The 24057-nt window shown below is 41.7% G+C and overlaps 1 protein-coding gene across 1 annotated transcript in view; it reads left to right on the top strand.

The window, feature by feature from the left end:
- The window catches only part of ror2 (receptor tyrosine kinase-like orphan receptor 2), a 58802-nt gene that overhangs the window by 2876 nt on the left and 31869 nt on the right, over nucleotides 1–24057 (top strand). The window contains exon 2 of the mRNA XM_078272027.1: nucleotides 21237–21308. Coding sequence (XP_078128153.1) covers nucleotides 21237–21308 — 72 coding nt within the window. The remainder of the gene's footprint in view (nucleotides 1–21236; nucleotides 21309–24057) is intronic.

Genomic DNA, 24057 nt, shown 5'->3' with positions numbered 1-24057 from the left:
GATCTGCTGCTGGTGAGAATGTGGCCAGAGGGCCTTCCTTTGCTGTGGGGGGGTTTAAGAGCATTATCACCCCTGTGATCATGTTTAACAAAAGCCTGTTGGGGATTCTGAAATACCAGCCCAGCTGCATTTTAAGTGATGTAGCCGTATTCAACTACAATTGTATTATAACAAGTGTACTTTCCATTTAATAATACCAGTGTTTCCCCCCACTGTTTTGCAAGCCTGGTAGCCCACCGGGCCTAAGTTGCCCCCCACCACGCCTAAGCCACTGGGAATTATTTTGTAATGTATTTTTAGACCTTTTTTAAAACACATTTTTTACGGCTCGGTGGGAAACTTAGACCTTAGTCATATTTTCAAATCTCCAGTCAGATTTTAGCACTGACTGAATGTACGGTCCTATGGAATCTGTCTTATAGCTTTTTATTAATTCTCAATTTAGCGATTCCGTCCATGATTCTGTTATCACAGAAACTATTGGGCTCTACATTAACGCTGCCATCAGTCTGGGACTGGCCCAAGCCGGGCCCTCGTCAGTTAGCCACCAGGCTGAACAACTTTTCTGGGGGAGCCCTGAACACAACTTGTTGCTTCATTCTATGCAGGTTATTTTTGTGAGTGTTGCTCATATGCTCCTTTCCTGAAAGCAGACATAAAACAGCAGGTGAGAGTGATTAATGCAGGCTCTCATTCTTAGTTAGGGGAAATAAAGTAGTCATTCTATTGTAATCAGGTGCCCCGCCAATCAAACTAGACGCATCTTAACTAAAAAACATTACATGTGCCACTACTGGGCGGAACCTGTCTGTGGTTTGATGTGCTATATGAACTAATGGCTTTGAATAACTGTTGCATGGCACACACTGTACAAACTTTTCCCAAAGTTTTATTGCCCGCACCATCTACTGTATTACACCCTGGTTTTACCTCCTTTCCTGGCTTCCACTTCCCTGTCTAGCTGTGAAGTGAAGCAATGCATAGCACCACTGGACACGCCAGAGGAGTTAGCCAGAGGTCAGTCCATTAATCCACAGTTTGTGGAAATGTGAGGGAAGTGTTCGGGGCCCTGGGTTTTCCCTCAATTTTTGGAGCAAGGAATCTATTTCTACATTAAAGCCCTATTCACACGGGACATGTATTACCTAGGGACCCTCTAGTAATTTGTAATAATTGAGGAGGTCGTCTGTCATCTAAATCCCAATGCGAATCTGCCATGTCCTTCATTCATCAAGTAAAAATTCTCCCGCAAATTGCCTACCCATATTTCACCAACGGGGCAGTCCAACGGAACAGCACAGCAACTGTTGGGTCTGAGCCACGTCCAGTTTTGTAGCCGGTGTTTGGGATGGAGACATCTGGGGATAGACTGGCAGGAACGGTTGGTCCTTAGGGAGCCAGACGTTTTTAAGTAACTCACTGAGATCATTTTTGCATAATATTCGTCTTGAGAGGACGATAAAACATAATATAAGTACTTGTCTCTCAATGACAGTATCACAGGTCACTTAACGGCACACTCACTCACTTGACAGTGACATCATCACTCCAGTAAGAGATGCAGAGGGAACAGATCCCTGCTGCCTTCAGATGGCTGGAAAGACAGGCACCAGTGCAAAGGAAAGACCTTACAGTAATAATGGAATCGGATCGAGACAGGGACCAGGGTAGGTGAATTTAAACAATGTCTGAGTTGAAAACGCATCTTGTTGTCACGTTAGGGCCCTGTTCATGTGGCACAGACATATTAATTGCATTTTGTATCTGTTAAGAGGCACAAAGGCGCTCTAAAACTTGCCCCGACCACTGCCGTTTTAGCTCAGGGGACGCTTGTAGTACGCAGCTGCAGCTTCTCCATGTTACCTGCACTGATTCGGGTCGTTTTTTTTCTTCTATTGAACATACTTGCGTAGCTATAGCGATCAAGATTAACATAAAAATTGGCCGGAATTCTCCTTTAAGCTAGTATAGCAAAAACTACCCAAGCCCAAACTCGGCTGGAGCACGCAATTCACAGCAATGTCTGTTCAAAGTCTGAATGCTTATTATAATATGGTGATACTAGGTCAAAAATAGATAGATAGATAGATAGATAGATACTCAGTGGAGAAGGGTTTAACAGTTGTATGGCTTGTGACAGGAAGGATTTCCTGTAACGGTCTGTGTGAAATCAAAGCTGTCGAACCTTTTGGAGAAAGTGCTCTGCTGTTGGACCAGTGTGGGGTGGGGAGTAGTCCGGGTTACTAATATTTCCTTATAGTTATATCTGATTGCAATCTCAGGTATAATTCTCTGTAAGCGGTGGCGTCTGTGGTGACCCTGAAGTCATGTGGTTCCTACGTTTTCCTCGTACATTTGTGAGTTTTTTCCTCGTACATTTACTACTTGAATCTCGGCATCTTACCCCCCTCCCTTGGCTCCGTAATTTTTTATTTTTCTCCTTAGATGGGCCCTAATACGCCATCGTCCAGTCCTGCTGGAACAGTTGTGTAGTTTTTTGGTTTAGAAGTCTTAATTGGTGAAAAGTCCCATCACGTGTACCGCCCCTCCCACCCAACAGGTGGGCTGCTCGGTTATGGAACAAATCTGAATCTCGATTATTTTGGTCAAAATTGAAATGACAATTATTTTTTTACCATAACTCATTGACTTTTGGAAAGATGTTGTAATTATTGAACTTAAAAAACCGCGACAAAGTTAAACAACTCCACCGTGAAAACACCTAGAACTGTGATATTTGCCTTCATACTTTTCCCATTTGAACTAATTAGTTTTTATTCACAACACAAGACAAAATAAAAGCTTACTTGCAAAAGGTAACGTGCAAAATGATCATGTTTGTGATCATTAGGAGCTGAAATCCTAATCACGATTAAAAATGTAATTAATTGCACAGTCCTACCCAACAGCTGGGATTGTGGTTTTATTAATTACAGTAGTAACAGTTTGTTTTTCTTCTTCCAAATTTCACCCTCAGTTATTTTAATATTCCTTTTCTATTTGCGTTATCACAGGGTTTGATAGCCCTTCTTCCATCAGTGCTAGTGCCGAGTCATGCTCACAGCAACAGTGCTGGCTTTGTTCTGAGCTGCAGCTAATTGCTGGCTGGTGACACACACTCAAAGGAGTGTGAAGCAGCTCCAGGAAGGCTGCAGGGTGTTATTTTGTTGATATACACAGAGCTTTACAGACAGCCAGAGCCCAGAAATATCCAGACCCTATGTTTTTTTTTAACATTTAAAATGCAATTGAGTGGTGACAAAACTACAACTCTTGGGGCTACTTCACAGATTCACAACTAAAACTGTGTGTACACAGTGTCTCCCCCAAAGCCCTGTGGCAAATGTCTTTAGGGTTATTTTTGGGGACTGGCTCAAGCCGGGCCCTCATCAGTTAGCCACTAGGCTAATTTTTGGTTAACTGCTCCTCAGATCTCTGCAGGGTAAATCCAGACAGCTAGCTAGACTATCTGTCCAATCGGAGTTTTCTGTTGCACGACTAAAACTACTTTTGAACGTACACATGTTCCACCAAAACAAGTTCCTTCCTGAGACTATTTAGCAGAGGCACCGTGGCTCCGTCTGGAGCTTAGCCCCGCCCAAGACGATTGTGATTGGTTTAAAGAAATGCCAATAAACCAGAGCACATTTTTCTCCCATCCCAGAATGCTGTGTGGACTAGCCAGACCCTCCTCCACAGCGCTGTGGCGGAAGGTCTGGCTAGTCCCCCCCCCCCACCAAACAGATGCTACCGAATCATGGTGAGAGCAGGCAAGATGAACAGTGGACAAACAAACAAGCTGCGGTGTCGGACTGGTTAACAGCAAACTGATGACCTACTTTCGCTACAAATCAGTATATTGTTGTTGGGCTGCGACAGACTGCACCAAGTCCAAGTGAAATAGGGCTGCATGATATGAGGAAAATATGTGGTATGCGATAATGTTGTTGAATATGGCGATGACGATATTACTCACGATAAATAAACAAATATTAAAGTGAAGTCAGTTCTGCTGCTTGCAGTATTCTGCTGAAATACAACAAACAGCATATTGAATTTAAAACAAATACAAATAAATCATTTCCAAAACATTCTTTTAATGAACACATTTTACATTATATTGAATATAAATGGCAGCATTAAAAAAAGTAATGTAATAATGAGTTTTCTACTGTTTTGTGTCTATCACGATATGTCGCAGCCTTTCGCGATGTTTATACAAAAAAACGATATATTGTGCAGCCCTAGTATAATACAACAGAAGTAGTTTTTAATACCTTATACCATTATATATGGTATAAGGTATTAAGGCCCAGGGATTGGGAACCACTGATCTATAGCGCTGTAGGCTACTGCACAGGCTTCCTTTCATTTGTGCATAAAAGTAAATCAATTACATAATACATTTAAAGAAAAAAACATTGCAATAACGAAATGCTCAGCTGGAAACCACAGTGCCCCTTAGGAGGATTTTAACACTGTCCTGTATTTGTTGATGTGAGGTGACAAATGACTAACAGGAAGTATACTGCTGTGTGTTGGTGTGTCTCTGCTCTGGTTCTAATTATATTCCTGGATCTGGGACTAATTAGAGCAGTGCAAGCCATTCCCATGGACGGGGCTCTGTGTTGACAGGATGGACTGTTAGCATACTGCTGGGCCACAAGCGGTGTGTTCAAGACATATTAGTTTGCTGGCTTTTTGTACAGACTTCCTGTTAACGTGGTGATCAGTTGTTTAAATAATCATAGAGCTAGGCTTTAATACAACTGTACCAGTGCTGCTGCTTCTAACAGCATGCGATAACCTCATAGATGGCCCTTATCTTGATTGTGTTTTGAAAAGAAACCAGAGAGGCATTAATGCTAACATATGCTGCTGATTACTGGAGCTGGTGAGCAGAAACACAAGACGAGGCCCACAAAGTGTTTGTAGGAGGAAAGGCAGACTAGATCCCTGTGTTCCTCTATCGCTTCATGGTGTGTTTTATGTGTGTTTATTGTTGAGTGTAAACAGGACAGACAGTTTGCATCAGAGTACCAGGCCGCGCTGAAGTGCTGAAGAAAAGAGGGAAGAAAACTAACAATAGCAGAGCACTTTTGAACGTAGAACGAAGATAGAAGATAAAGACACGGATGCATTTTTGAATGTGTGTGCTTTAATGTAGATGTGGCCAGCCCGCAGGTTTGAGGGCGCCATACTGTATACTGAACAGAAACATCAAATGGGTCAGGAAGGTTTTATAAGAATGCCTGTACTTGTAGGTGAGGTGAGAAATGGTTCTTCTCAGTGTCGGGGAACCTATCAGGAATTTGTCAATGGCTTACAACAATCAACATTATCACTGCTGCAGCATATGTGGTCGTGCAGTTGTCAGTTTTGGGCTAGTGTCGCAATGCCAGACCTATATCCACAGCGCTGTGTCAGCGCTGGAGTCTGGCTGCACTGCGTATCTGTCTTGGGATAAGGGAAAAAAGCTCTCGCTTGTTTGCATTTCTTCACAATCGTCCTGGGCGACCCTAAACCCTGGATGCAGCGGCGGAGCCCTTGCAAAAATAGATAGCGGAGACACTGAAGGGGGTGGGGGTGTCCTAGTGATCTGAGGGTAGCAGCTCCTCCTGAGCCTCTCAGTGCTGCCTGGTGGATCTGCTACCTTCTTCCTGACATCAACAGGGTGAAAAGGCTGTTACCCGGGTGGTTTGCAGCGCCTGGTGTAAATATGCTTTAGGCAGAGTAGGGCACCGCCTATTCAGCTAAACAAAGCACTCTCTGCAGGGCCTTGTGGTCCTGTTCTGTGTCCATAACAGGCAGTGATGTCCCGGGTACTCAGGTGATTGAGGTGAAACGGTCTCTGCCTTGCCTTGCTCACCACTGAGTCAGTATGCAGGGTCCCAGTCAGACCCTCTGTGATGTGGACACCAAGGTACTTAAAGCTGCCCACCCTCTGATATTAAGGGGGGCGTAGTTCCTTCCCTGTTGGAACATCTACCAAGCACTTCTGTTTAAGCATACTGGCAGCCTAAAGCCTGTTTTATGGTTCTGCGGAGGCTCCACGCAGAGCTTTCGCCGTAGTCTACGTAAGTGGTCTGATGTTTATACTTGTGCGCTGGTGTGTGTGTGTCGAGCCGGCACGTGTGTGTGTGTGTGTGTGTGTGGGGAGTGGGTGATAGAGCGAGGGAGTGAGAGAGTGACGGTGATTAGCTTCAGAGCGAGCAGCGACTCTAGAGTCCTAGTGAGAAAAACAAAGAGTCTCCTCTGTTCTTTCTGACCACGGTGGAACATCTGGAGCAGGAGAAGTTAACCCTCTCCTTGATTTCATGTTGTTAATGGAGAAGGAGAACCAGGAAATGAGTCGGGGGAAATGCAACGCTACCAAGCCACGGCCGAGCCACGTGTCGTGTAGTTAAATTTTTCGAGAGGTGTGCGTCAGGCTACGGCGTAGGGTCCGGCGTAGAAGCAGAGGGGTCTGCGGGGGTACGCCGTTGATTCAACGCAGAAGCATAAAATGGCCTTTAGCCACATTGTAGCATTTTGGTGGCCTCAGAGATGTTCACAAGTCATTTTTTTGGAAGTCCAAGTCAAGTCTCAAGTCTTTGAGCTCGAGTCCAAGTCAAGTCTCCAGTCTCTGGCCATCTGATCTGTCCCTAACACTGTATTGTTAAATCTTATGAATTGAAAACATGTCCTGTAGCTCCATCCAGACAGTACAGTATCAACATCAGCTGTAGGATAACTTTATGGGGTCTACTTAACACATCCCTCTAGACCTCTGACCTGGTGAAATATTAACCTAAGGCTGTCACTTCATATGGACACAACTATAAAGATACAATGGGCATGTTCCCAGCATTAGCACAACACTTAGTGATGGTTAGCTTGTTACCTGTGATTATATATGCTAAATGTAACGTCTCTTTCACATTAGCGTGTGAGTGACTGACCTATCTGGGTGCGTTTTGAGATGCCTGATGAAGTCCGAGATGATGAAGTTATTGAAAGCAAAACTAATGAGAAAAGACACAACTCCAGGTTGCTTGGTGAGTGTGCGCACATAAGGCGTTATGTTGCACATTATGGCAAAGGGCAGGGGACATGTAGCTCGTCATACATTTCCCCGAAAATAGAATACATGAATACATTTAGATTTAAAAAGCAATAATTGCATGAAAACAGGTTGTTGACGAGTCTCGAAGCTCGAGTTCGAGTCAAGTCTGAAGTCAGCTGTTTGTGCGACTTAAGTGTGACTCGAGTCCGAGTCTCAGACTTGAGTCCCCATCTGTGGATAGCCTTCACTGTGGACTGTTTGGTTCATATGTCGATGCCCACACCAGGCTCTTGAGAGTGTTTTTAATCCTGTCCTATTGTTGTCTGGCAAACACACTGCCTGTTTTTACACCTATTACACCTACCTTACTGGGCCGATTAGTGCAGAAAATGGGTGTGACTGTCAGCCCCCTCTAAAGCAAATGCAGTTAATACTCAGATGGAGGTGTGACAGTCTGAGAGCAGTGAAAAGTTCCATTTAGCCTCAGATAGATGGCCTCTAACCAGTACTACTTTGGATATATAATGGCCTTTACTCAGTGGTGGGGGTGGGGGTAGTGAGCCGTCACTGGTGCTCTCTGGATGGACTTATCACTCTGGGAGGATCTTTATAATGGGAGGTGAATTTGTTACTTCCTGTGTGGAGTGGATTTTCCACCTGTGTCCCTAATGACTAAAAAAATTCATTTTGGCAAATGAGGTGAATTTATAGAGCGTGGGGACTTGAGGAGGTGGAACATGTCTGTGTGAATTAGTCTGGCTGGGTTTTCATAGAAAGGCAGGCAGCACAGGTCTGAAACACACTCCCCTCAGTGTGTTGGAAGGTTGTATCAGTTGTTTGGTTAGGAAGTTGGCTGGATCACCTCTCGAACTGTGTTACATAAATTGTATAGTCTGTTAAGTGAGGGACAGCCCCACCCTCTCAACCCCTCTACACACACTCAGAGGTCAAAGGCCAGCCAAAGCACCGCTGAAGCTGCCAGACCTTTGTGTCTCAGGTTGTATATTGACATTTTGTCACAACAGTTATTAATCAAGAATATGTATGCTGTAGACAACATAAAGTCTATTTTGTATCTGCGTTTCCCGGGAGAGGAAGAGGCTGTGGTATTTATTTTATCTTGTTGGATTCCAACATGAGCCTGGCCATCGTCTGTTTGGATCTGAAGATATTTGGAGCCACAGGCGTTGTTGTTGAGTCTGTTCGTAATTATCCTGTTAAGTGTCCCGGGATGTGTTCTCGTGTTTGACCGTGCATACTTCTCTACCTGTGTAACTGTCTTCAGAGGGGCGTTTTGTATTTATGTAGCTTATATTTGATTCTGGATCCCTCTCACATTCCTTCTTAACCGAATTAATAGAAAGAGTGTTACTTCCAAACATGTGCAGCTGTGCACAACTCGTCCTTGATTATTCAGTATTTCACCAAATTGCCTTTTTCTCCACGATGTGGACCTTATAGGAAACAAAGACAAACAGCTGTGTGATGCACTTTTTATATGAAAGCATTTAGAAAAGGGTTGGAGTATTTTTTTTATTTTTTTTTTAGAGTTTTATGTTACAGTTAATGTAGTCTCGCTTTGCCAGACCTTCCTCCACAGCGCTGCAGAGGAGGGTCTGGCTAGTCCACACAGCATTCTGGGATAGGAGAAAAAACGTTTCTGTGGAACATGTGTACGTGGGGAGGCGAGCTCTGGAAGTAAAATGGCTGTTGAGTGTGTGATGAGAATTTTACCCCAAACAGAGATAAATATAATTAGATTGTCAGTTCTAGCTCGGAGGATGTTTCCCAAATCAACCGGAGTTTAGAATACCAACACAAAGAAAGCAGAAGGTAAGGGACATCCAGCAGAATCCTGTAAATGCCTGTATATATCGTCATCGATATAGACTTCTAGGGCTACATCCAACGATTATTCTCATTGTGGATTAATGTGTGGATTATTATCTGGATGAATGGATGAGGTGTCTGGTCTCTAAAATGTCAGAAAATGGTGAAAAATGTGGATCAGTGTTCCCCAAAGCCCAAGATGACGTCCTCAAATGTCTTGTTTAGTCCACAACTCAAAGATCTTCAGTTTACTGTCCCAGAGGAGAGAAGAAACTACAACACATTCACATTTAACACGCTGACATCAGGGAAGCTTGACTTTTTTTTAAAATGACTCATACCGATTAATCGATTTAGAGCAAATTTAATAAAATAATTGACAACTAATCGATGAATCTTTGCAGCTACCGCCCACAGGAGTTTTACATGTGGCCATAGGGAAACTATTGACTGTTGCACTGAGACAGCTCCCAGTAAGAGGCTGTTGGCCTTTACAGTGTGCCATGGCTCTGTGGAAATATGTTAACAGCAGGGTTGTCAAACTAATGGCCTGTCCCTTCTCCTTCAGCAGATGCTTTGTTAATCATAGAGGACCAGCTCAGAAGAAAATGGCAGCTGAGTTTTCTAGCTTGTTCACAACTACATCTCTGTAATACTGTGCTTCGTTGAGTGTTTGTCTGTAATTATTTTTTTCATAATCGCGGTTTCTTTGTTTAACCGCAATGAATTGCTAACATGAGCTAAGGTCTTAAGGAGTATGACTGGTAATTATTGATTTTGTTAAGATATGACAAATTGTAATTATAAAAGTGATTATTGGTTGGTCTATATATTTTTATTATTATTTAAATTGTTAGTTGTTGGCACTTGAGCCTATACACGTTCATAGCAACAAATATGACGGGGGGGCAGTTAGAAAACATGTTTTATGATAATAAAGAGGCGTGGTTTACTTCATAGGCTGTGTATTTGTGTTATTATATTATCTGGGTCACATGACAGTGATATATAACTAAAATATGTATCCTGGGATTCATTCAAAACTTTCATTTGTTTTAAAAAGTAATAAATAAATAACTAAATATTTTTAAATTTGACTAAAAGAGACAATTACATTGTTAATTGCAATTCTTTCTGAGACAGTGAATTGTACAGCAACATGTTGGGATTGTTCCAGCTGTAGTGGGACCTTTGGGCTCCCCAGTCCTGCTCTTCCCTCTGACTGTTTGGGTGAAGGAAAGAATGACTAAGAGCTGGTTTGGAGAAAGAGTAACAATTGACACTAGAGCTTTGTTTTACATGCATCCAAACACTCTTCTTTTTCTCGCAGGCTGACCCTGGTTTTCACCAGACCTAGCTTGGTATGCACACGCTTACCAGAGAGCCAATAAAATGCAAATGACTCAGCTCTTCCCCCATCACGACCTTCTCAGTCTCATTTATTGTCTTGTCTTTGAGACACCAAATGGCCAAATATTTGAGGGGAAGTGCCTCCCTTTTTATTAGATAGCTATTGTTGTTGTAACTCTGTCACGGGGATGGAGTTACCCCTGTGTGAGCTGCCTCTGTGATGAGGGTTCCCAAGGTTGGAAAACAGCATCAGAGCCAGTAAAGGGGACATTCCATGGCAGGCAAGTGATACCATCTGACAATTCAGAGAAGGCCATAATACATTATGTCAGAAAGACTGTAAGCTTGTGTGTTTATGTCTAGATGATAGCAGTGATAGAGAGCCTGTGGGATAAAAGTAGATACATCTGGACATGGTTTGTGTTTGAGAGGAACTTCACCACCGTCTCAACTCTGTATGGTGCATCAACATTGGTATAGATTCACATTTCAGATAACAGTAGTTTGAGTTCATGGTTTGACATAGAAAATAACAGAGAGCTTAGAAAGTTAGGTGCCTTAAGAGTTGATTATGCTTCAAACGAATGTGGGCATGCCCGCCTCCAACGGAGGAAAGGTGTGGAGGAAGGAGGTTTCAACAAACTAAAAACTAGAGCTGTCCTTGAATAAAGAAATTCTAACTGATATAATTTCATCGACTAATCGATTAGTTGATACCATCGACAGATCTGTAAAACTGAGTTTCTCCACAAAGAATCATGCAAACGCATCACTTTAAATCTTGTGTTTACCAGAGATGTGCTCACAAGTCTCTTGGAAATAAATCATTCAGCATGAAAAAGTTATGAAAAATAATCTTAGTCAACTAAGACATAAGGGAGACACTTAGTTTGAAGCATACTGTCCACTTAACACAAAGGCCACATTAGGCTGCGTTCACATACACCCAGGAGGTCTGGAGAAAATGCAGGTCTTTCATTATCAATGGGGGTAGTGCGTACGCAACCCGATGTCACGCTGCGGTGACCAATCATGTGCGCGTGGATCAGACTTGTCATTGTGTTTTGAGGCGATGTGAGAGTCCCGTACAGGAAACAGGAAAGATCACTGCCTCTATCTCTGCCACAAGAAAGTTTTAAAACACCAAACACAAGGAACGAAATTATTAAAGCATTACATTTTTGATTGAAAGCAAGACAAAATTGAACATCTGTCCCAAATATGTTTATAAGCAGATGAATGAAATATATAATGTCTATGAGATTCATTAACACTTAGTACCGTGTAAGTTATAGTAAACGAGTATCAAAACGAATGTATGAATTCATACTCAGAGTAGCAGTACATTTTTTGAACTGTTTGGTGTTGGAGCCACGTGACTAAGTGAGGTGGTATGGTATTCAGCTTTAGAGCAGTTTGGCTTGTTTTCCCCCGAGGGGCTTCCATCAGATACACTGACCCCTATAGCTTTTATGGGGGTTCAAAGAAACCGCGATTATGTAAAAATAAATTGACAGTTGGACAATTATATAATAATTGTTACAGGCCTATCCACCCCAGTCCTAACTGGCTTGGGAGAGTACTAATTTAGGATTTCTACTCTCGTTTTTTGTCTGAATTGGCTTCATTTCACTCCCTTACCCTGATAGCTCAGTTCACCAACATTTAGTTTCTTCACACGCATAAAGATATAGATACATTATATAATTTGCAAGGGAATATGAAGGACACTTGCCTAAAACCCCTCCATGGGCTTGAAAAGTGTTCTCCAGGTAGTGTATTACAGGAAATAATCACATCAATGAAATATACACAATTTATATGTATCAATCAATAATTTTACACACACCTCACGTTACACGGGTTCATAATACATGCTTGTGGTGGTGAGTAACAGTCATTAAGTTCATGGAAGGCTAGTTCCCCCCCCTCTGTCTTCTGCTGGTCCTACGTCAGCCATTCCTGTTTCAACCAGGAACAAAGTGCTCAGCCCACACTGCACACTTATCTCATCATCAACAGTTCTGCTTCAGCCACTGACTCTGTCAGGGAAGAGTGAAAAGTATGAGTACATCTTTTAAAGATTTGGTTTCTTAGCAACAACACTTTTTTTTAACAATGTTTTGTAGGCCTGCACGATTAATCGTCATAAAACCGCGATCTCGAGTCACCTCTGTTCACGATTTCATTTTTAAACGACTTTGATTTTTTTTTCCTCTCGATTTTTCCCCAAATATATATATATGTCAGTCTCTCCATGGACATATTATTTTATATATTCTTGATCCTAGCACTGATTGTAGGTTTTCTTCCAGATGAGAGCTATAGTCCTTTTTGCCTGTTTGTTGGTTGCTTTGTTCATCCTGAACAGGGACTGCTAGTAGTCAGATTTGAGCTTTTCATGATCACCAGAGGATGATTCCTAGTCAAGTTGGTTACCGTTCCTCTAGGGTCATCAGGGGCCAAAATGTCTTCTTTCTAAGAACATGTAAAATGTACCGCACACATTCATGCTCCCCAGAGGATCAACTCTTTCCATTTTGGGGTTTCCCATGAGCTTTCCGTCAGCACCACCCTCATGAGTATACAGCCTTTAACTCGCTGAGCACGTTCTGGCCGAGGGTTGGGCATTGTTTTTATTTGAACCATTCTGATTCCTATTCCGATTCTTCCTTTTGATTCTGGTTCTTAGAGGGCTGGAGTTGAAACGGGTCACTTGCTTATCTCACAGATAAGAGGAACATTTGATTTTGATTCAAAAGTGGTTTACAGTTTTACCGAGCTTACTGAACACCGCTTACTGAGCTCCATGGCTGCAACACAACAAGTACCTGCTGGCAGTACGGAGTCGCTATGGAAACCAAAACTTGCGCGTGTTAAATTTGAAACCGATGATCGGATTCGAAACGATTCCAAAACAATTCAAATAAAGAAACAATTCCATTGGAATGATAATTTTTAAAACAATTCCAAGTTGGAACCGGTTCTCGATGCCCCATGGTGGATAAACCCCACGCCTCTACTCTGACCCTCGGGACACACTTTATAGTTTTTGGGCTTGGTGCTTGAAAGGCTCTAAATGTAGCACCATTGCCATTATGCTGTATGGATGCATGAAAAGAAAACACATTTGTGCATAGATGCAATATATAAAATCTAAGCTTTGAACGATCTTTTTGGGTTACACAGCAACATGGCTGCTACATTTTAAAGTTACCAGCCAACATGCGTCTTCATCTTAACCAGATTAAGAATCACTGCGCTCATTTCAACATAGTTATTGTTGAAATGTAAAAAGGCACATTAAAGGTGCTGTAGGTAGGATTGGGAAGATCCAGGACTTAGCCCCCCCTTTCCGCTAAAGCCCAAAAACGGTCTCCTAAGCCCCTCCCCCCCACAAGGGAGAATGAATGCGTGAGCAGTGATTGACACGCAGTTAGACACCACCCCGGCCCTGATTGGTGCATCTGAACAGTTAGACACCCCCCTGGCCCTGATTGGTGCATCTGAACAGGGAACTGTGGATTGTTGTAAATCTCTCTCCAGGCTGTAGGTGGAGCCAGAGGAGCTGATTATTTTAATGACCTGCTTCCTGTAGTTCTACTGGAACATAGGGTCAGTTTCAGCAGATATGACAGAATGTTAGTTTCATAAGTCTTACCTACTGTGTCTTTAAGTCATCACCTGTGATCAGATTTGTATTGATGTACAAACACAACTATAAAGTCTTAGGCATCAGGGAGTCAACTTTTTACTACCATTACCTGTGGACAGAAGTACTCCACCAAAACACGTCAGCGTCCACACTGGAACATGAAACTAATGTTTTCAATCCACTTCAGAGAAGACTTTCAATGGTTTCTCAATAAAGAGCTCCAGAATAACTCTGAATCAGGGACTTGATAGTTGTTAAGTTACATGTGAATGGACTTTGAGAAAGTAAACAAGTAAGTAACACTTTATATAGCAATTTTAAAATCAGGCAGTTACAAAATGCTTCACGCACACATGCACAATACCTTTGAAGAAGAAAAAAATAATGTGATTTAAAATACAGCATAAAGGGGGTGCAGCCCTTTACACAAAGGCTAATGTATAAAGGTGAGTTTTTAAAAGACGCTTAAAACAGTCCAGAGATTGAGCAGACCTGACCGACTGAGGGAGAAGATTCCAGAGGGTTGGAGCTAAAATGGAAAAGGCACGATCACCTTTGGTGTAGTAGTTTGATAGAGGAATGGATAAAAGATGAAGGTCAGAGGATGTGATTGGGCGTGTGGTGGAGTGTTTTGTGAAACAGCATGTGATGATGTTGCCTGAATGTATATTATGGTCGTTACATGTGAGAAAGCCTCTCTGTGATTAGTGTAAGAAGTAAGAAGTTAAAACATGGCGTCTGGTGGGGTGTGATAGAGCTCTCAGATCTGCTGGTATGAGCTGTGCCCAGTTTGGTCAGGTGTATGATATGACATGAGGAAAATAATGCGATATGTGATAACGTTGTTGAATATCGCAATAACGATATTCCTTGCGAAAAATAAACAGATATTAAAGTATTCCCAGTTCTGCTGCTTTCTGTATTTTGAAAGGAAATCATTTCCAACATTCTTTTATTGAACAAATTGAATATTGAACTAAATAAAAAGCACCACTAAATAAAGAATAGCAGTTACATTTCAAAGTGCAGTTTTCTACTAATATTTTCTCTCAACTCTGAGTGTCTTTGACGATGTGTCGCAGCCTTTCGCGATGCGTTTATTGCGCCAATTGATATCACGATGATGATAAAAAAACAATATATTGTGCAGCCCTAAAATAAACTCCCCTTTTTATTGTATCTGCTCTTATAAAAGATATTTCCTGAATGTAGCGGAGTCTGAAGACAACAGACAAAAACAAAAAAAATAGCGACTGGAAAATCATCAAGTACCATCAGTAGGCTATAAGTGATTATGGTCTGTTACTGCATCCATGCAGAATCATCCTGGTCCGCATCGCGATGCATCGATGCAATTTCAATCCCCCTAATTCCTAGGGGAAATTACATCCTGTAATTAAAACACATAGATCCAAACCGAACCATATTAAAAAGAACCAAAAATGACTTTTTGATTTGAGATGATTGTTTTGAGAACAATGTAGGGATGTCCATATGTAATGACCCCGTTAATATAAACCTTAAAACAGCAGTGTGGTTCTTTCTTTTTAAGAAAGCACTTATCAGTGTAACTGAGGAGGCCCTGAATAACTCCCATGACAGAAAACTGAGAGGCTGACGGCTGAGAGGGACAGAGGAGGCACAGTGCGCTCTGAATTGGATATCTATTAGAAGGAGTTTGACCAGGACTTGACTTGTTTGGACTGGAGAGATAATGTGTGCCCCCACCCCCCCGCGCCCCGCCAGCTACACTGAGACCATAGCAATATATACGTAGTCTGAGCGGCATCAGGTCAAGTGCCAGATTAACGGATAGAATGCAGTTGGTTGTGTCGATACTTTTAGAGCACTTTACACTGAATGAAGACAGCCTTTCACACAACACAAGCTAGTGTTGTGGGGGCTTATTAATTATAAGAGCCATGTAAAAGTTTATAATGCTGAAAATTTAAAGCAAATTCAATTTGGCAGTCTCAAAGTGTGGCCACTTTAATGTGGTTAAATGTGAAAATGCAGCTTTTTATCGAAGTTTTGGCCTCCTTTCAACCATTTTTTTCAATCCACTGCATGCATTTACTTTTCCCTGCACTGTGTGGCTGTGTTGTATCCCCACCTCTGTCAGACGCTGATGAATCTTCTGGTCCACCTTTTGGCCCAAACTAATTTAGAATATTTATTGACATCCCTAGAAGGGTCCAATATCACTTCTTCACATTCTAAGTCCAGTTTGTTAGGTGGTAGGGTGAGGTGCTCTTCGTACACATCGTCACCTTGTGACCATTGTCATAAAAGCTATTCAACGATTCAGTTGCTCAGCAGGATGTGCTTCATTCACCATACTTAACCACGGACTCCATACAGCTATATTGATTTCAAAAAACACAATCACAAACAATGGCTGCTTGCAGCTTTATATCACTTCATTAAGCACTCACATTCTTGGAGAGAAGAACAGCAGTGGTTGGGTTTTCAGTAATGTTTTCCTCCTTTGACACTCTGTGGTTATTTGCTTCCATGCACTGGGGTTTAACTCAACCAGCAACATCATGTCAGCTTCTAAAGTAGCTCTGCCTTCTAAAAATGTTTGTATAACTCCAGTCTGCTCTCTGCAAGCTGTTAAATCAACCTTCGCCTAAAACTCAAGGAAAGGTTGGAAATGAGAGCAGCAAATGTAGAGGGGTGGAGGATGGGGAGAACATAGACAAAGGTTAACACACACACACACACACACACACACACACACACACACACACACACACACACACACACACACACACACACACACACACACAGAGCAGTTTGAACAAGAGAGGGAAGGAAAGTGTTGAGGTGTGCCAGAGGGCCCTCTATGCAAACCCCAGTAGATGGAGCCGTGGCCTGGCCTCTCAGCTCTCAAAGGGCCCTTTCATGGCCAAGGCAGCAGGCTGTTGGAATGCAGCAGCCAGCAGTCTTATTCAGCCTTGGATGGAAAAGCATCCTTTTGCCCCAATCCCTCATTTTCCAAAGCTGTGGATATGTATAATCAATCACAGCCACTGTCTAAAGTGACGCCTGTAACCAGGCTTTAGGAAACTCGGCTCACTTCTTCTCTCTGTTGGTTTACTGACAAAACATTAGTTTATTATATGACAAAATACTACTTTACTATGTAACAGGGTGCATGGTATATAGTTGGGCTCAATGTCATGGGCATGTCACAGTAGTCTGTGTTTCCGGTGTTACACAATGGTTGGGCATACACCCAATACATTACTTACCCACCGCTGTTTTGTTTTTATACAAATAAAACCCATTTAGTTCATCGACCCATTCATTAAATAACAAAACTCTAACTTCTAAACTACTAAGCCTGCTGTCAAGGCTTAGTCGGACGACAGATGCCCAAATAAAGTGTCTGCTCCGGACAGCAGCAGAGTCGCTGCACTGTAACTGAGGTTCTGCAAAGGCCTGTAAGGTATTCAAGTACACAAGAGCACACAGATCCTTGTGACTGGCATTACGTAGACTCCAGGAGAAACCCTGTGGATGAGTTAACAAAAGGCACAACTTGATGGACACAAGGGGCCATCGTTTCTCCTCCAGGGACCACACGGGACGGCCAGACACTCACTGGACCTCGGAGCCACAAGCACAGAGTAGCAGGACTACCAGCAAGACGATGGCCGAGGAAAGTGAAAGCACCTATTTGGCAATATTTCAAATTTAATCCCAATGCTAATAGAGAACCAAACCCCTCAAACTACTTGTCCATAACAATATCCCCTTTATTACACATTTTTGTTGAATATTCCATTCTGATTGGTCAATCATGGCATTCTACGGTCTGTTAAATCTGTAAAACAGACCGTTGCCATGGATAGAGTAGGTAGATAGATAGAGTAGCATTTTCTTTGATATTGGAGGGTCTTAATAACAACAGCTCTGGTCAAGAAGATGCATCTGAGGCTACTGATGATGAGGAATTACTTTGTTGTGCCATTCATGGATCAGATCATTTTAAAGCAGAACTGGACCATGAGAATGACGAAGCTAGCTCAGACAACATGAGCTCTGAATGTGACAGTCAAGATACTCCTATTGCTGCTATGAACGTGAAAGTAGATTACTAGCCAAATTTCCAACACGGGAAACCAGAAGATCCCACAAGCACCGCACCTTCCTGGAAAAACTTTGGACTTCTGCTGTAGAAGCCACGGCTGGGGAAAAGAAAAGCTTTGCCACCACTTCCAAGTCTAAAGGCTGATGGATGCTCTAAAAGGTATTGGTTTATCCAAACACAGAAGGCTTAGGCTAAAGAGATGCCACATCTGTCAGCTGAGCTAAGACAGAACAGGAACAGACTTGCGATGAAGAGACATACACTGTATACAGTAGATGTACTGTGCAATTTTATATCTTTATCCTGTATGGAATTAGTTTTTTAATATTTCTGTTACAGGCAAACTCCATAGATTTTACACATACAGGCCAGTTTAGTAATGAAGAGTACTGAGTCCCTGGAGGAGCGTTGTCGGTATGGTACCAATTGGGCTGGTGTTTGATACTATTTTATTGAATCTAAATGCAGTTTCAAATCTGCTTATTTAATATAAACATTTTCAAATCTCGTTGAATTTGGCTCTCAAAATTTGAAGCAAGAGATGAAGAAGAATTAAAACTAGCAGCGTCTAAAAATGAGCAGCCTGCTCACCCGAATGTTTGGTTGCTACTAAACAAAAAGCAACAAGAGACTAAAGATCTGGGGAGATCTTCTTTAGCCTCGTAACCTAGCATATCTCAGTATTTTATTAACCTGGAACCAGATCCAAAGCAGAACAGGCTATTGGCTGGTCTCTGTTGAACCCCCACCTTTATAGAAAAGCCATACTGAATCACCCAATCAATCAAACAGACAGTTTGCCTGCAGACTTTATTGAGACTGTTTAGCTGTTCTCGCTGTTATTCCATGTTCTTTCAAGAACAGATCACTCTTTGTTGTTTCCATTAAGTTTTGAGGTTGTTTTTTTTTTGTTTTTTTTTACTTCTGCCATAAATCTGTAACAGATGGGAGCAGTCGGCTGAGAATGACCCAGGGACGGATCAAACAAAGACAAGGGATTTGTTTTGATGCCTCTTCCTTGGAATCAGAACTGTTACGATGTTTAGAAGACATTGCAAACATGTCTAGTTAGGACTGGTCCAACCTACTTGCTACATATCTCCGAAGACTATGCTTGACATGTCTTGGGTGAATACAAATCCAACATCTGCATCTGATGCAGATATTTAGTGAAATAATCCATCCTTCTTATACTGAAGGAGACCTGTCTCCATATCTGCCTACATCTATGGCTGGATTAAACTCCAATCTCTCCAAGGGAAGTGTGGCTCCTGAAAGGAATGCTGTATGGTTTTGTTCGCTGAAGTCCTCATCACCACCAATTTCCTCCACCACCCACATCTGTCAAGCACATGGTCTGTATCACAGGGACGGCAGGAGCCAATGCCAAGTCAAGTCGAGTTAATAACCGAGCTATACGTTGTGTCTGCTCGCATGCGTCTGATCCTGATTAGCTTGCAGAGAGAGAGCCAGGCCCAATCAAACAGAGCAGCCAGAGTATCCATTACACATGCTGCTCATAAAAACATATGTGTTGTGTAAATCAGAGCAAAGACCCAGTTTGCCTCACAGCCGAACTGAGAGAAGTGGAAGAGAACACTAAAAACGACTAGATACGTTATATATTTTATTGAGTTGTGTACTTACATAATTCCAAATGTTTCCAACAGTGTTCAAACCCAGAGATATCTGTCTTTTTATTTAATTTAACAGTCTGCTACATTTAGTCGCCTGTCGATGGCGTCGTATCCCCTTTGTGTCGGTCAGACGCTATCCTAGATTGACCTTTTATCCAGTTTAAAGCCACATTTTTAAGAGACCCTTTTTAGATATGAAGGATTTTAGTTATCGGATGTCTGGATGAGATTTTTTAACATGAAACTGTTTTACTCAGTGTTTACCTTTTTGGCTAATTTGGCTTCTGATGAAAACCTCCTGAGCGATGAACACTGAAGAAGTCTGACTTGAACTTATGTTATAACCATACAGACCTCCACACACATCAGACCATTTTGCTTTCTTTTGAAGGAGAGGTCTGGTTACCAGGGCTCAGGCTTTTCCAACTTTCTTTTTAGCAAAAGTAGCGTCTCATGTTTTATCCCTGAAACACATGGCAGTGTAAACGTTTTGTAACATTAATTACTCAAAAATGTGACCATTTACAATACATTAGAACTATTGTTAAAATAGCGTCGTCCCGATCACCATTTTCTTTATTTTTAATTTTATCATCAATAATAGTAACTTAGGGCTGCTCTATTATTTTGGTCAATATTAAAGTCACGATTATTAAACACGATCGCTCATTGTCTTTTGGAAAGATATTGCAATTATTGAACTTAAAAACAGTGAAACTGTTAAACAAATCAACAGTGAAAACACATTGAACTGTGAAATTTCCCTCTGTACTTTTCCTGTTTGAACTTTTTTTCACTAAAATAAGAGTTTACTTGCAAAACGTAATGTGCAAAATGACAGTTTTTCTCGATTCCGTTGTTTGTAGTGATTGTTAGGAGCCCAAATTGCGATCAAAATGTGGTTAATTGCACAGCCCTATAGTAACTACCTGATGAGTCCAGAAACTTTAGCTGCGTTTCTCTAGAACCTGGAGACCTTCTGAGGAACTCGTTGCATTTCGACTGCAGGGACCACGGTCTCAATTAAGTTCTGGGGACAAGGGAGACAGTACAGGAATCTTCAGTATGGGGTTTGCAGGGATGACCGTCGCCGACCGCTTTATTCATAAAACAAGGAAGTACTCTCATAGTGATGTATGTGGAAACACACAACAATGGGCTGAAGGAACCTTCTAGCTCCCTCAAAATAGTTCTGTGGACTTAAAAGACCCCAGTACCTTCGGTCGAACTGGGCTTTTAGGTCGAAAAGTGGCTATACTGGTGCCCTAAAGATGATGTTTTCTGTCACTTGTTCACTCTGTCCAGATGGGTTAGACATATGTAGATAGATGTACTACATATATATTACATACATTCTGATCAATTGCCAAGAACGTTTATGCTCCCAAGAAGATGAACTCTTAATATTAATGGCCCAATGACCTTTTCAAGCACCACCCTGAGGACAGACTTCTAATTTGTAGCTTCACTGCGGCCAAGCCTAAATGTTCCTTATGTAGTTCCTTTTGTATTTGTCATAATAAACTGTGCAGCCTCTAGGGATCTCCACCACCAAGTTTGACTTGTTTTATTTGGGCTATAGTTTTAACTCTTGAATTCTCTCTATGTGTGATTCTGCAGCTGATCCAGGTCTGTCAGTGGATACAGATGGTCTGGCTGAAGCTCAGAGTGGAGCTGCACCCACAGCTGAAGGTAAGGGAAACATTTCTCGGTTTGTTGGTTATTGAAACGCTCTGTATCGCCCCCTTGAGGAGTGGTTTTAGGGATGAATGGGGGCCGGGTACTGAGGAAAAGGGGGTCGGGGGTGGGATGAAGGGCTGGGGGAGTGCGAGGGGATTAATGGAGGGTCAAATGGGGTCATTAAGGATCTGCCTGGAGGCGTCAAGGAACCCAGGGAGTGAGACTAAGGGTGGGGGCACGTCTTGATGAGCTTTGGCTTCATCATGCACACGATGAACCTTCATTTAGATGGTGTGGTCAGAAATTCCTTGCCTGGAGGGCATGTAGAGTATGTTCACCAGGGTCGCACATTTGTAGTGCCGGACGTTGACATTTGCGTTGCACTTGCACGGACCATGTTTGGAGCCTTACCGATCGCCCCCACCACTAAATAGCGTGGGCAGTTGTGTGACAAATGTATTCCTTTGGATTTTCTGGTAATTACATATAGGTTGCTGTTAGAGCTGTAACCATTCCAAATGTTGCTGTACAATTAATTGTCTCAGAAATAATTGCTTTTAACAATATAACTGTCTCTTTCAGTCAAATGAAAAAAAACTTTTGCAAACAAATTAAAGTTGTGAATAAATCCTAGAATAAATAATTTGGGTATATCTCTGTTACCCAGATAATGTAATAACAAATACACAACCTATGAAGTAAACCACGTCTCTTTGTTACCATAAAACATAGTATTCTTTTCTTAAATGAACATAAAACTGACAATAACCGTTAACAGTCATACCCGTTAGGATGTTAGCAATTAATTGCAGTTAAAATAATGTAAAAGCATTGCAATTAGACAATGATGTAATAATTGTTACAGGCTTATTTGCTGTACTGTAGGTGTCAATATACAGTACATAGGGACGTTTTAGCCATGGTGGCTGCTGCTCAGGTTAGCCAGAGGTTAAAACACTGATGCTCTTCATTTTGTGTTGAACCTGACATTTAATGTTGACACAGTTTTATCAAGCTGTTAAAGGTATAATCTTAAGACACCTCATTAATTACACTTTGTTTAAGTTGTGATGTGCAGATCGTATGCCTTATTGTTGCCAATGTAAATCATACAAAGTGTCTGTGAGTTGTCGGACATGTTTACAGCGCCTGCTGCTAATCTGAATAAATGATGTTACTCCATTAACTGTACAAATTGTTAACGTTATTTTGCCAGTAAGGGTGGCAAATTCCCCTATATAGTTTATCATAGCCCAATAGCACAAATCATGCCTCATAGGGCTGTACACACACAAACTTATAGAAGAAAGATAAACTACATACAAAGCATTACAAACTGGATATTTGACACATACAATACATACAATAAAAACAGCATTTTGTAAAATATACAAAAACATACAGAAGTGAGACAACACATATACAAAAACATACATATAAAAAAGTATGTATGACATACAGTACATATACTGTACATGACCATGCACACAGACTGAGTAAACATGGATAACTGTTGTTTAGTATTTAGGACAGACTAAGTAAACGTGAAGGTGAAGGCTGTAGCAAAAAATGTGTTTTTAGTTCTGATTTAGGGGGTCTACAATGTGCCCCTCAGCCCAACCAAACTGTTGACATGGCCACCCTGGACAGGTCGTCAGGCTGTCACAGGACTGAGCCACGTTCAGACTGGCTGCGTCAGCCGTTACATGATCCGGCACAAACGCAGGTCTTTCCATTCATTTTGAATGGGGTTAGTGCATTTAGGCAGCAGGCCTGCAGCAAAACGTTGAGACCGACTCTGCTTTTGGAAAAACGCAACACCACGTCACACTGCGGCGGCCGGATTACATATTTTGGTCTGAATGAGCGCTGACACATAGAGACAGACAACGGTTCACACTCACATTCCCAGTCAATTTTCAAACTAACTTTCCTCAGTCAGTCTTTCCTCCAGAAGCCAAGTGTTAGTGAATTCATGGCAAGAACCAGGCCTATCAGCTGCATTAAAGAGTTCATTAATGGTTTGAAACAGGTTTGTTAATGTTTATGCCTTCTGGTTAAGCCCTGTCCTCTCAGTTTAGCTCTGCCATGCAGCATGGTGGGTGTTCAGCGCGGCCCTCTGGCCTACAAGCATCAATCATGTTAGAATTTAAGGGGAGGCTTGAATCCTGCTGCAGCAGGGTCTGTTTAATACCAGGGTGGGGAAATGGAATGGTACAATGTGAGGACTGTTTGCACTGACCGTCACTTCTCCAGGGACTAAAGTGAGCACTGAGCAGTAATAGTTTTCATGACCATTTGGGAATCATTCTTCAGAACGGAAAGAAAAATCTGCAGAGCTTTGTATGCAATTCTTTTTCTTTTTTTGTTAAAAATATTATTTTAGGTGTCGTTTTAAAACACAGCATTCATATATGTTCAAGATTCAAGATTCCTTTATTGTTACATCTCAATTATATATATAAGTATATAAGTATAAGAAAGTCTTTTATAAGAGTAAAATACTTTGCTGTTGGCTCCTTGACATTGCAGCAATAAAAATACAATCAAATGCAATTCAATAATATATAATAATGTAAGTAATGTGCATATAGTGTGTGCAAATAAAGTGCGTTAGGTGCTCTGTGTGTGTGCAAATGTGCACATTTAGATATGTGTATTAGAGCTGTCAATCTTCCTGTATAATACCATTCTATACTAATTAATACCATTATTTTTATTTTTCAAATATTTAATGCTCAAATGCAGCCTGTTAGTAATA

This window comes from Sander vitreus, chromosome 16 (assembly GCF_031162955.1).
Source record: "Sander vitreus isolate 19-12246 chromosome 16, sanVit1, whole genome shotgun sequence".
Classification (NCBI taxonomy): domain Eukaryota; kingdom Metazoa; phylum Chordata; class Actinopteri; order Perciformes; family Percidae; genus Sander; species Sander vitreus.
The sequence above is the reverse complement of the archived record's forward strand: the minus strand, read 5'-3'. Positions and strand labels throughout refer to the sequence as shown.